This window comes from Oncorhynchus gorbuscha, linkage group LG03 (genome assembly GCF_021184085.1).
Source record: "Oncorhynchus gorbuscha isolate QuinsamMale2020 ecotype Even-year linkage group LG03, OgorEven_v1.0, whole genome shotgun sequence".
Lineage (NCBI taxonomy): Eukaryota > Metazoa > Chordata > Actinopteri > Salmoniformes > Salmonidae > Oncorhynchus > Oncorhynchus gorbuscha.
In genome coordinates, this window is record NC_060175.1 from 30,043,744 (window position 1) to 30,056,758 (window position 13,015).

General features: G+C 41.5%; 1 protein-coding gene across 12 annotated transcripts in view; it reads right to left on the reverse strand.

Moving 5' to 3' along the window:
• LOC124031188 (nck-associated protein 5-like) overlaps positions 1 to 13,015 on the reverse strand; it is a 104,049-nt gene that overhangs the window by 24,367 nt on the left and 66,667 nt on the right. For 11 of the 12 annotated variants that reach the window (XM_046342134.1, XM_046342135.1, XM_046342138.1 and 8 more), the window contains 4 exons: positions 12,489 to 12,623; positions 5,099 to 5,167; positions 4,892 to 4,930; positions 4,605 to 4,724 (listed from right to left, as the gene is read on the reverse strand). In XM_046342134.1, the coding sequence (XP_046198090.1) occupies positions 4,605 to 4,724; positions 4,892 to 4,930; positions 5,099 to 5,167; positions 12,489 to 12,617 (357 nt within the window). In that variant the 5' untranslated portion in view covers positions 12,618 to 12,623. The remainder of the gene's footprint in view (positions 1 to 4,604; positions 4,725 to 4,891; positions 4,931 to 5,098; positions 5,168 to 12,488; positions 12,624 to 13,015) is intronic. The other variant, XM_046342141.1, reaches the window with a different exon arrangement.

Sequence of the window (13,015 nt, forward strand, 5' to 3'; positions counted from 1 at the left end):
TTCTCAATCTTCACAAGGTCCTTTGTTGTTGTTCTGGGATTAATTTGCACTTTTCGCAGCAAAGCACATTCATCTCTAGGAGACAGAACGCGTCTCCTTCCAGAGCGGTATGATGGCTGTGTGGTCCCATCGTGTTTATACTTGCGTACTATTGTTTGTACAGATAAAAGTGGTACCTTCAGGCATTTGGAAATTGCTCCCAAGGATGAACCAGACTTGTGGAGGTCTTGGTTGATTTCTGATTTTGATTTTCCCATGATGTCAAGCAAAGAGGCACTGAGTTTGAAGGTAGGCCTTGAAATACATCCATAGGTACACCTCCAATTGACTGAAATTATGTCAATTAGCCTAATCAGATGCATCTAATGACATGACATCATTTTCTGGAATTTTCTAAGCTGTTTAAAGGCACAGTCAATTTAGTGTATGGAAACTTCTGACCCCCTGGAATTGTGATAGAGTGAATTGTAAGTGAAATAATCTGTCTGTAAACAATTGTTGGAAAAATGACTTGTGTAATGCACAAAGTAGATGTCCTAACCGACTTGCCAAAACTATAGTTTGTTAACAAAACATTTGTGGAGTGGTTGAAAAACTAGTTTTAAATGACTCCAACCTAAGTGTATGTAAACTTCCGACTTCAACTGTACAGTGTGTGCAAATGAGGTAGGATAAGGGAGGTAAAGGCAATAAATAGGCCATAGTAGAAAAATAATTAAAATATGGCAATTAAACACTGGAGTGATAGATGTGCAGAAAATGAATGTGCAAGTAGAGATACTGGGGTGCAAAGGAGCAAAATATATAACAATATGGGGATGAGGTAGTTGGATGGGCTTTTTACAGATGGACTATGTACAAGTGCAATGATCTGTGAGCTGCTCTGACAGCTGGTGCTTAAAGTTAGTGAGGGAGATATGAGTCTCCAGCTTCAGTGATTTTTGCAGTTTGTTCCAGTCATTGGCAGCAGAGCACTAGAAGGAAAGGCGGCCAAAGGAGGAATTGGCTTTGGGGGTGACCAGTGAAATATACCTGCTGGAGCGCGTGCTAAGGGTGGGTGTTGCTATGGTGACCAGTGAGCTGAGATAAGGTGGGGCTTTACCTAGCAAAGACTTCTAGATGACCTGGAGCCAGTAGGTTTGGCGGCGAATATGAAGCGAGGGCCAGCCAACGAGAGCATACAGGTCGCAGTGGTGGGTAGTATATGGGGCTTGGGTGACAAAACAGATGGCACTGTGATAGACTGCATCCAATTTACTGAGTAGAGTGTTGGAGGCTATTTTGTAAATGACATCGCCGAAGTCAAGGATCGGTAGGATAGTCAGTTTTACGAGGCTATGTTTGGCAGCATAAGTGAAGAATTCTTTGTTTGCGAAATAGGAAGCAGATTCTAGATTTAATTTTGGATTTAATGTGAGTCTGGGTGTCTTATGTTTTACTGAGACATGGTTGGATTCATCTGTTTGTGACTCAGAAATTGAGATAGGTAATTACTCTGTTGTCAGGAAGGATCGGAACGGTGGGGGAATATATGCGTTTGTAAGATCAGACATTGCTTTTAACATGAGATCAGATTTAAATGCTTATCTGGAGATTGTCTGGGTGGATATCTGCCTTCCCAAAACCAAGCTGATTTTGTTGGTGTGTTATAGGCTGCCCAAGCAGAATGCATTCTATGAAGGTCTTGAAATTGTGTTGTCAAACTGTAATGATTCGCTTGAAGGAAATCATTTTGTTAGGGGATTTCAATACTAATGTCTGCAAAAAGAATAGCCCAACCCACAATGTATTTCTGCACTTTTGTAGATCACTTGCTCTGACCCAAATAATAAAAGATCTCACCAGGATATGTGAAACAGTGCAAAGTACAAATAACTTAATATTGGTGTCTGATAAATCTAAAATATCGCAGAGTGGAGTAATAGTCTATGGAATCAGTGATCATTTTATTACATTTTGCACAAGGAGGATTTTTAAAGATATATTTAAGTGTCACAAAACCGTTCGAATCAGAGGACTCAAAAAATACTGTGTAGAAAAGTTTAGGGAGGAAGAAGGTAAAATTGAATGGTCACCTGTGCTAGATAGTGTAGGGGTAGACAATGCTTGTGAAGCCTTTAAATGTAGATTCATTGATGTGGTGAATGTGATGTCTCCCATTAGACGGGTCAGGGTAAAGCAGAGATCTAGCCCTTGGTTTAATCATGAGATTCTAGAATCTTTCCAAGCAAGGGATAAGGCCTTTAAGAAATTTAAGAACTATCAAGAGCAGCATGATTTTGTCCTATATAAACGTCACAGAAATGAAGCACAAAGCAGGATGGATGAAGCTAAGAGGGGTTACTTTGCTGAGAAAATCATTTAAAAGCGTTGGAAATTATTTAAGGAACTGGGCTGTAGTAGTACTACCAAAAACAAACTAAAAAGTATTGGACTGAACATCAAATGGGAGATGGTATATGAAAAAGCAGGGGTTGCCATTGAATTCAACTCCTTTTTTAAACTTCTGTTGCCAGCAAGCTGGTTAGCAAGCTGCCCACCAGTTATGGTTTGTATGGAAGCAACCATGTCAATAAGTATTATGTAGAGTTAGGGGTTCAGCCAAACTCTTTTTATTTTGCAAAGGTAGCAACAGCCAAAATAGTCAGTATGCTGGCAGAGCTTAAATGCTCCAAAGCCACAGTCCTGGATAATATTCCTGCAAGGTTTCTAATAGATTCTGCTGAGCAAATTGGCCCTTGTATTACGCATATTGTTAATCTCTCTTGAACAAGGCACCTTTCCCAGAGACATGAAACAAGCTAATGTTATACCTCTGTATAAGAAGGTGATCAAGTCTGACCCTGGGAACTATAGGCCTGTATCTATCCTCTGTGTAACATCAAAGATCCCGGAGAGAGTTGTACATGAGCAAATGTATGAATGTGTTAACAAACAGGGTCTAATGTATGATTTTCAGTCGGGTTTTAGAAAAACATACTCCACTGATTCATGTCTACTTTACTTGACTGACTTCATCAGGAAAGAGATTGATGAGGGAAATCTCTGTGGAATGGTACGGCTTGACCTACAGAAGGCCTTTGATACAGTTCACCACTGTCTCCTAATCTCCAAACTGGAGGCACTGGGGTTAAGTAGTATCCCTCTAGGCTGGGTAAAGTCCCAGTTATCAGGAAGGGAGCAAGTAGTAAAGGTTAATGGTTCACTGTCTCAGGCAAAAACCAATCAGTTGGGGCGTTACGCAGGGAAGCGTGCTTGGGCCTTTGCTGTTTTTATTGTATATTAATGATATGAAAGAGGCTTGTTCTTGCCTTCTATTTCTTTATGTGGATGATTCTACACTTCTGGTGTCTCACAAAAGTTAAACTATGTTGGAGAGCATACTTAGCACAGAGCTTACTAACATTAGCAAATGGCTTGGAGATAATGAGCTATCTCATTAGCAAATATTTTTGGATCTAGGCCCAAAATGTGTAGGTTGTCTGAAATCAGAGTGAAGTTAGGGGGTGAGGTGCTGACTACGAAAACCTCTGTTAGCTACTTGGGATGTATCCTTGATGGAAGCTTGGGGGGTGTGAGCATGGGCAATAAGGTGCTAGGGAAGGTTAATGCCAGGACTAAGTTTTTGGCTAGAAAGTCCAAGATGCTTGATAAGGAAAGTGCTAGCTACTGCCCTCATTCAATGCCATTTTGACTATGCTAGTACTTCCTGGTTTGGGGGCTTATCTAAACTTATTAAGGGGAAGCTCCTATGAATGGAAATAAGTCCCAGACTTTGTGTGTTATCCTCAATGATTTTATTCATGTGCATGTATGGCTTTTAAGTTTTATGTGTGCTTTTTTTTTAAATGGTCAAATTAATAAACTAAATGGAAGGAGAGTTGTATGGCATTGAAGCTCGTTTGGAGGTTAGTTAACACACCCCCATAGAGACTGCCAGAGGTCCGGACAAAAGGCCCTCCGATTTGACACACTGAACTCTGAGAAGTAGTTGGTGAACCAGGCAAGGCAGTCATTTGAGAAACCAAGGTTGTTGAAGTCTTCCGATAAAAATGTGGTGATTGACAGAGTCGAAAGCCTTGGCCAGGACGATGAACACAGCTGCACAGTAGTCTCTTATCAATGGCGGTTATGATATCGTTTAGGACCTTGAGCGTGGCTGAGGAGCACCCACGACCAGCTCGGAAACCAGATTGCGTAGCGGAGAAGGCATGGTGAGATTCGAAATGGTCGGAGATCTGTTTGTTAACTTGGCTTTCGAAAACCTTAGAAAGGCAGGGTAGGATAGATATAGGCCTGTAGCAGTTTGGGTCTAGAGTGTCTCCCCCTTTGAAGAGGGGGATGACCGCGGCAGCTTTCCAATGTTTGGGGATCTCAGACGATACGAAAGAGAGGTTGAATAGGCTAGTAATAGGGGTTGCAACAATTTTGGCAGATAATTAACTCATGCCTCATTATCCTTTATCTTGTCAAATTCATTACAGTTTTGCAAAAACTAAGCAACCGAAATAAAATGAAAAGCAACTTGTTCATTTATGCGTAATTTCTAAATCATCACAGAGAAATCAATTTCATGAACACAGAACACATCACACATTCTGTACCTGTTGCAGATGGCTGGCTTGGGGGTGTAGTTTCTGGGCAAAGAGCTCAGTCAGGGTTTTGTTCTGTCTCTCCAGGTCAAACACACGCATCTTCAGCTTAATACACTCCTCCCGCAGGTCCTAGAACAAACACACACACAAAACAAATCAACAAACCTTCACATTTACACACGCAGGCATGCACACACGAACACACACTAAACATGTTGTGTAAATTAACTGCTCATTAACTTGTTAGACTGTTGAGTCTGAACGTCATCGATTTGTCTTCATGAACTATGTCTTACCTTTTGATTCAGAAGGGCCTGTACCACATGGTTGGCCACCTGAAAAAGATAGAATTAAAGTTATCTTTGGAGAATGATTTTGGAGTCTTAAGAATAGTAAACTTAGCAGTGTATAAAAGCTGAGAACTTATGTGGTGGTTACAGAGACAGACAAAACACAGTGTGACACTGTCAGGACGACCTTCTCCTTCTCTATATGAAACTCACCTCATCCAGACACCTTTCATAGGCTTCTCTCTGGCTTTCATTCGCAAGGGCCAGGGCTGAATTCTCAGCCTACAAAGGAGAGAGAAAGGACAAAGACAGAGAAAAGAGATGGGGAGACCAATTACATACGTACATCTATCGAAAGCATAAATTTGACAACAAAGATCAACCTCGGGAGATTCATCCCCACCCGTCTCATATGATCACAGTGCATTTCAATGTCTACACCTCGAAGAGCAAGCTTCTTTGTGGCCGAGAATAAACAAAATCAGTTGATTTCACAATCGTCCCCATGGAGAATTTGACAATGCGAAAGAATAAACGAAAGAGCAAAAGATTAGGTAGATCTCCAAAGGGGTTTGATACATCTGAACAAGGACCGCTTATAAAAAATATAGATATATATCCTTGCTGTAATAGGTGTAAACTGGTGAACTCATTAAAAAGAGAATCATCGTTTCTGAAAGATTGAAAGAATGAAATGGGAGGGAAACAGAGACAAGACGGAGAGAGTTAGTAGGAGGAATGAGAAAGAACAACATGCTGATTGGAATAAAAAGGGAGTGAGGCAATAGAGGGAGAGAAGGTGCAAAAGAACAAAACATGTCTTCATAGAAATAGAGGCACCTAAGCCACCAGTGATTGCACATAAAAACAGCAGTAACACATTTAACGCTCCCTCTACAGTGCGTCACGGAAGCTGTGATGGTCCCAAGTGTTCAATGATCAGGGAATGGTGGATGGTGAGGGGAACGGGAGGACAGGAGACCAAATTATTTTGGCAACATCGATTCCCATCGCAACCGAGCAGAGAAAACAGAGTTTTCAATTTGCTTGTCGACGAGGTTTCGAAGTAGAATAGGAATCAAACAGTCTAGCTTGAGGCTCGATGACTGTCACTTAGTCAGTAATCATTGCATTCTCCAGTGGAGGGTGTGTGTGTAAGACAGAAAGAGGGAGAGTGTGTGGGCAAGTCAGGCCAGTTCAGATCAGTTGCAACATTGTTTCTAAGATTTTCAGTTTTGGACTGTGGATAGCCTACCTCCTAAAGAGAAACATGCAGAGGTGAAAAAAGTACCGAATTGTCATACTTGAGTAAAAGTAAAGATACCTGAAAGTAAAAATGAAGTCACCTAGTAAAACACAAGTCTAAAAGTAGTTGGTTTTAAATATACATAATTATCCAAAGTAAAGTATAAATAATTAAAAATTCCTTAGATTAAGAAAAACAGGATGTCACAATTCGTTCATTTATTTATTTACGGCTATCCAGGAGCATGCTCCAACACTCAGACATAATTTACAAAATAAGCATTTGTGTTTAGTAAGTCCGCCAGATCAGAGGCAGTAGGGATGACCAAGGAGGTTCTCTTGATAACTGCGTGAATTGGACAATTTTCCTGTCCTGCTAAGCATTTCGGTGTCAGGGAAAATGTATGGAGTAAAAAGTACATAATTTTCTTTAGGAGTGAAGTAAAAGTTGTCAAAAATATAAAATGTACAGATTCCCCCAAAACCTACTTCAGTTGTACTTTAAAGTATTTTTATTTAAGTACTTTACACCACTGTAAACCAGATACTTTATTGCCATGCAACCAAGGTTGGTGGTATTTGTTTACAGTACTGTAGCTCTGAAGTAACTAATATACACATATATATACAGTGGGGAGAACAAGTATTTGACACACTGCTGATTTTGCAGGTTTTCCTACTTACAAAGCATGTAGAGGTCTGTCATTTTTATCATAGGTACACTTCAACTGTGAGACGTAATCTAAAACAAAAATCCAGAAAATCACATAAAAATAACAGACCTCTACATGCTTTGTAAGTAGGAAAACCTGCAAAATCAGCAGTGTGTCAAATACTTGTTCTCCCCACTGTACACACACACACACACACACACACACACACACACACACACACACACACACACACACACACACACACACACACACACACACACACACACACACACACACACACACACACACACACACACACCTTAATTGGTGAGGACGGGCTTGTGGTAATGGCTGGAGCGGAATCAGTGGAATGGTATCAAATACATCAAACACATGGTTTCGTTTGATGCCATTTCATAAGTTTCATTCCAACAATTAATATGAGTCGTCCCCCCTCAGCAGCCTCGACTGACATATACAGGATTTACATTCACAAATGTGCCAAGCAGCTAGAATAGCATCTCCACAATTCATAAATATCAACAATCCATAAAGTCCGGGATCCCTAGAGCAGCCATAGGGAGGGGGTGGGGGGGCTAGTGAATGGAGTTCAAGGTACTGACTGCTGTGGGGGGAAAACAGTTTTAAAAACATTCTGTTTTGGTGGTCAGTGACCTGCAGCACCTACCAGGTCATTGTATAATCTTATTGAGATTTGGTTCTGCCTGATTTGAGCGTGGTGGGGCCCTCAGTGAGCAGAACAAGATGATCACAATGAATATATTTACAGAGATATTACCCAGAGACACCCCAGCAGTGAAGAGACGCAGCAGTAATTACAGCCTGATTCACACATCAATACGCAGCTGCGCTACGTGTGAATGTGTTTGCATGTGTATACAGTAGGGACAGGGAGAGTGTGTCACATTTTGTGAAGGTTTCATCTTCGTAGAGTGTGTGTATGGAATTGACTGTGTGCGTGTTCATGTGTGTTCATGTATGTGTGTGATCCTAATGTCACGTGTGAAACTCAATTTGTCACTCAACTATCCAATCTGAGAGCGATACGTGCATTACGTTTCAATAGTGTACTCTATACAAAGTGTGGGCTGGCAAAGGCAGAAGACCTTGGCCTGATTCTGCAACATAAGTGCTGTAAGGCCTCAGCCAAGGGAATTTAACCACAGTAACATTAAGAGCCCTCTCCATCAGTGGCATGATTATAAACACACTTTCTTTCCCACCTCTCATTCTGCCACTAGGGCTCAGGAGATGATGGCCGGGAGAGCTGGGAGACTAAAAGTTTTCACGACACCTGATAAGGTGCCGCAAGGGTCCATTGTGCTGAGTTAGGAGATTTAACACAGTCTCTAATAGAAGAGCCTTTTAAATTGCTTTATAAAGCAAAGGCCTAAGAGAAGCTGCAGGTTACTCAGTCACGTGACATCCGCAGTGCTTAACAGGATCCGGCACCTCAGTTTTGTTTTGGACTGTTTCATTCCGAAACCTATTTGGCTGGATCCGGTAGCTCGTGGCATGAAAAATAATTGTCACTATTCGCAATGTAAAAATTAGATTAAATGGGATCAAAGCTCATTCGAGTTTTCTCTTCGTTAATTTTATTCAGAGACCTACTAAATCAGCACCACCCTCTGAAGGTTCTGAGCCTGCCAGGGTTGGCCTTACGAAGCCAAAGCCCCCTGGTGGGTGAGCATAATATTTAGAAATTATTTCATACCTCTTTTTCCCCAATTTGGTTGTTACAGTCTTGTCGAATTGCTGCAACTCCCGTACGGACTTGAGAGAGGCAAAGGTTGAGAGCCATGCGTCTTCCGAAACACGACCCTGCCAAGCAACACTGCTTCTTGACACACTGCTCGCTTAACCCGAAAGTCAGCCGCTCCAATGAGTCGGAGGAAACACCGTCCAACTGGCGACCGTGTCAGCGTGCATGCGCCCGGCCAGCCACAGGAGTCGTTACAGCGCAATGGGACATCTTGGCCGGCCAAATCCTCCCCTGAACCGGACGACAATGGGCCAATTGTGTGCCGCCTCATGGGTCTCCTGGTCTCAGCCTGCTGCGACACGGCCCGGGAATGAACCCGGATCTGTAGTGACGCCTCTAGCTCTGCGATGCAGTGCCTTAGACCGCAGAGCCACTCGGGAGGCCCGGGTGAGCATAATTAACAAGGAATTTCTCAAAGCTACTAATGAGAACCTTGACAACTTTGTACGATTCCGGTGGGGTGCCCCCACCCAGGCTGCAGTAACCCATGGGGAGGGGGTCACACTCAGACAAATCAGAGGGGGAAAATTATGGCCCTGGTGGCACCAAATAATCAAAGGTCTGACTGCACAGAGATGCTTGGGAAAATGGTCACAACGGAGGACCAGCGTGTGTGTTTCAGGGGAAGGGGATGTATCTGAGCTCCATCAGCTAGGACTTGACATTGGTTAATCAAATCTGCCCATTCTTGCTCAATTTGTCATGCCATCTCAAACAGCTACCACTGTATATGCATTTGCACATCACGTCCTTTCTTGAGTTGGGCTCAGGGATGGAACAACTGTTGAACATCTGAGCTTGTGGTTGTTTGTGGGGGAAGGGTGGGAAGTGTGTATGAGTGTGTGTGTGTCCCATATCTGTTGCTATGGGGTAATTATGTTAGGGAAAATATAGGATGAATCACAATAATTGTTTGCTAAAATAATAATTACTTGCCAAAAAGGTACATTTTGTAATGGAAATCCTGGTTATATGTAACAATCCTTCACATGAACTGCCTACATTATTAAGCATATTATTTGTTAATTGTGGAAATTAAGATACCCAATATGTTTTTATATATATACACAATACCAGTCAAAAGTTTGGTCATACCTACTCATTCAAGAGTTTCTTTATTTGTACTATTTTCTACATTGTAGAATAATAGTGAAGACATCAAAACTATGAAATAACATATGGAATCATGTAGTAACCAAAAAAATGTTAAAACAAATCTAAATATAATATATACATTTTATATTTCAGATTCTTCAAAGTAGCCACCCTTTGCCTTGATGACAGCTTTGTACACTTTTGGCATTCTCTCAACCAGCTTCATGAGGTAACCACTTTTTGGGTTACTACATGATTCCATATGTGTTATTTCATAGTTTTGATGTCTTCACTATTAATCTACAATGTAAAAAATTAAGAAAAACCTGAGAATTAGTAGGTGTCTCCAAACTTGACTTGTACTGTATATATTTACCCCAAAATATATGGGGGATTGGAAATTATGCAATTACATTGATGGAAGCTACAATCTACATGAATACAAAATCTATCTGCAATATTATGCTTTTGTCAGGAGCGCATCAGCCATCACCAGCGAATGAGCTGCACATCATTGTGTGAGTCAGTGAAACTGGAAAGCATTTTTAGGACTATAACTTCCTCCTCAGATTGTATCATACAATAGGTCTCCACACAGCTTTGCCTAGGCTATTGATGGATTCAAGACAAAGGTTGTTTTTATTGATCTCAAATTCTTAGTTTGTCAGTGTCAAAGTAGCCTGTCATTTTGATCACTTGTGCGGTATTATGGCGCTTTCAAGACAACTGGGAACTCTGAAAAAACGAGGTTGAATCATGACGTCAGTGATCTTCAGATCAGAAAGTCCGATCTCTAGAAAGAGGCAAAAGTTCCCCACTTGGAATTCCGAGTTGGATGACCATTAAAAACAAATTTTTCCAGTCAGATCTAGTTTTCATAATTTCCCAGTTGTGTTGAATGCACTGAAGTCGGTGATTTCCCAGCTTCGACTTCCCAGTTGTTTTGAACGTGGCATTAAAAAAATATTATGCTAAAGTCTTCAGTCATGTAAAATGTAGAATTGCACGAAATGTGTTTATAAAAAGGCCTAACATTTCCCAGACCCAAGGCCACACATTTTTTGCCTCTACTCTACTGTTCTATGCCACTACGCAAATGTGATGATTTGCATCCAATGCTTTATTATAAATGTGATGTCTTTTTTTCCCATGCTTTCCGGTACCTCAAAACTCCCCAGTTTACCCCCTCGATCACTTTTTCTTCCAGCACCTCCCGATTTACAAATTAAGCACTGGATATCTGTCTTGGTACTAAGCTGAAAGGAGAGTGGATGCAAGTCATACGGAGTGGCCCTTGACTCGCAAAACATCCCTTCCAAAATATCCCTAATCATCAGAAGAAACAAACATTTTTAATTATTAAAATGTAGGGAGGGATCCTTGACTGACAAAACCATTCAAATCCAATACCATTATTCAGCATATAAAATGACATTCACTTGCCATGATAGACTCTCAAAACCACTTCCTTCACAGGAGGAGGGAGACACCTGGTGGACTATAATACAGTCAGATGCATAGCCCTGAAATCATGGTCTGTATGTATCAAGAGTCTCAGAGTAGGAGTGCTGATCTAGGAGGTCCTCCTAGTCCATGTAATCTTATTTATTATGATCAAAAAGGCAAAACTGATCCTAAATCAGCACTCCTACACTGAGCCACTTGATTCAGGTTCACATCTATCAAATTGGCATACATTTTGAAATGTTCTACTAATATTAAAAATAAAGTACTAGTGATGATATTAATAGTAAATAGTATCATGGCTGCTCCATCCCTAGGATGAATCAAATACTTTAATTATTTGATTGAGTTTGGTTGTTTGGACTGAAGCAGGTAATCGTTTTGACAGGTGCAGTTATCAGTCAAAACAACCAACTGCATCAATCAAACGGTTATTTGTTTTCATTGATTGCTTTTTCTGATGCAGCTCTGTCTCCAGGGTGTTTTCTCAACTAGATTTGCTCAACTCCTGCGTCCTCCGTCCTCTCATGCCTCGGTTTGAAAAAATATCAAAGGTAATCGAGGAGAGGCGGCAAGGAAGGAACATGGACGAAAATGAGACTCCTCCACTTGCAGATCATTCAAAAGTACTGGGTGATGTAATATTGAGTGACTGTTTTAAGCATCGTTATTATTCTGGACCAATCCAAGTTCACCAGACTGTATGCCGAATGTGTTGAATGAATTTTCACTCAGGCAAATTACTTTTACAGGGGTGGATCCAAAAATAAATTTGTAAAGTGATAAAAACTAAAAGGAAGTTAGCTGTGCAAGACATTTTATAGATAAAACAACAAGTAGAATATTGTTTTTAAATGTATGCATGCTCTTCTCCTCCGGCAAAACAAAAGCTGATTCAAATGGGGTATGACAGATTTAAAAACTCTTCGGTGAAGGACCCCGGTAGGATGCACATGACTATACTTGATGAAAAGTGGCCATCGAGGAGGGGAAGACACTCTTCCGTTCGCCTAATTGACACTCTCCTCGACCACTTATCGGTTTCTGGGTCATGAAGAAGGATGGAGGAGAAAGGGTGGATGGAGGAGAGAGGGTGGAAGACGGACTTTTGCCCAAATGAGAAAAGGCGTGCACCCAGAGGGTCAACAGCTCCAGGGGTCAAGACTTGAGCTCTTTCTTAATTCATCCTCATCTTGTCTCCTTCTCAAAACCCATTGAAGAAGGTCAGAGTGGAGGGACCTTGAACCTTCTCCTCCAATACGGTTGAGGAGGAGGTGAGGAGACAAGGTGCGAGGAATCAAAGACAGACAAAATGAGATATAGCCTAGACGAGCCCTGAATTCCCCTCCCTGGGCCTCACCTCCAGCTCCTTGAGCCTCTCCAGGAGCTCCCTGCTGCTCTCTGGCTCTTCCAGGTAAGACTCTACATTGCCTTCATCTGACTCAAAGGCTTCATCACACTCCCTCAGCTCTGGCTCCTCAGACTCCATCACCACCTGCGGTGCAGAAAGGACGTCAGGGATACGGTTAGTAATGGTGTAGGGCAGTGGTTCCCAAACTTTTTATAGTCCCGTACCCCTCCAAATATTCAACCTCCAGCTGCATAGCCCCTCTAGCACCAGGGTCAGCACACTCAAATGTTATTTGCCATCATTGTAGGCCTACCACAAACAATCACACACTATACGATACATTTATTAAACATCAGTACGAGTGAGTTTTTGTCACAACCCTGCTCCTGGGAAGTGACAAAGAGCTCTTATAGGACCAGGGCACAAATAATTATATACTAATCAATACTTTCGCTCTTTATTTAACCATCTTCCATATAAAACCTTATTTGTTCATCGAAAATTGTGAATACCTTACCACAGGTTAATGAGAAGGG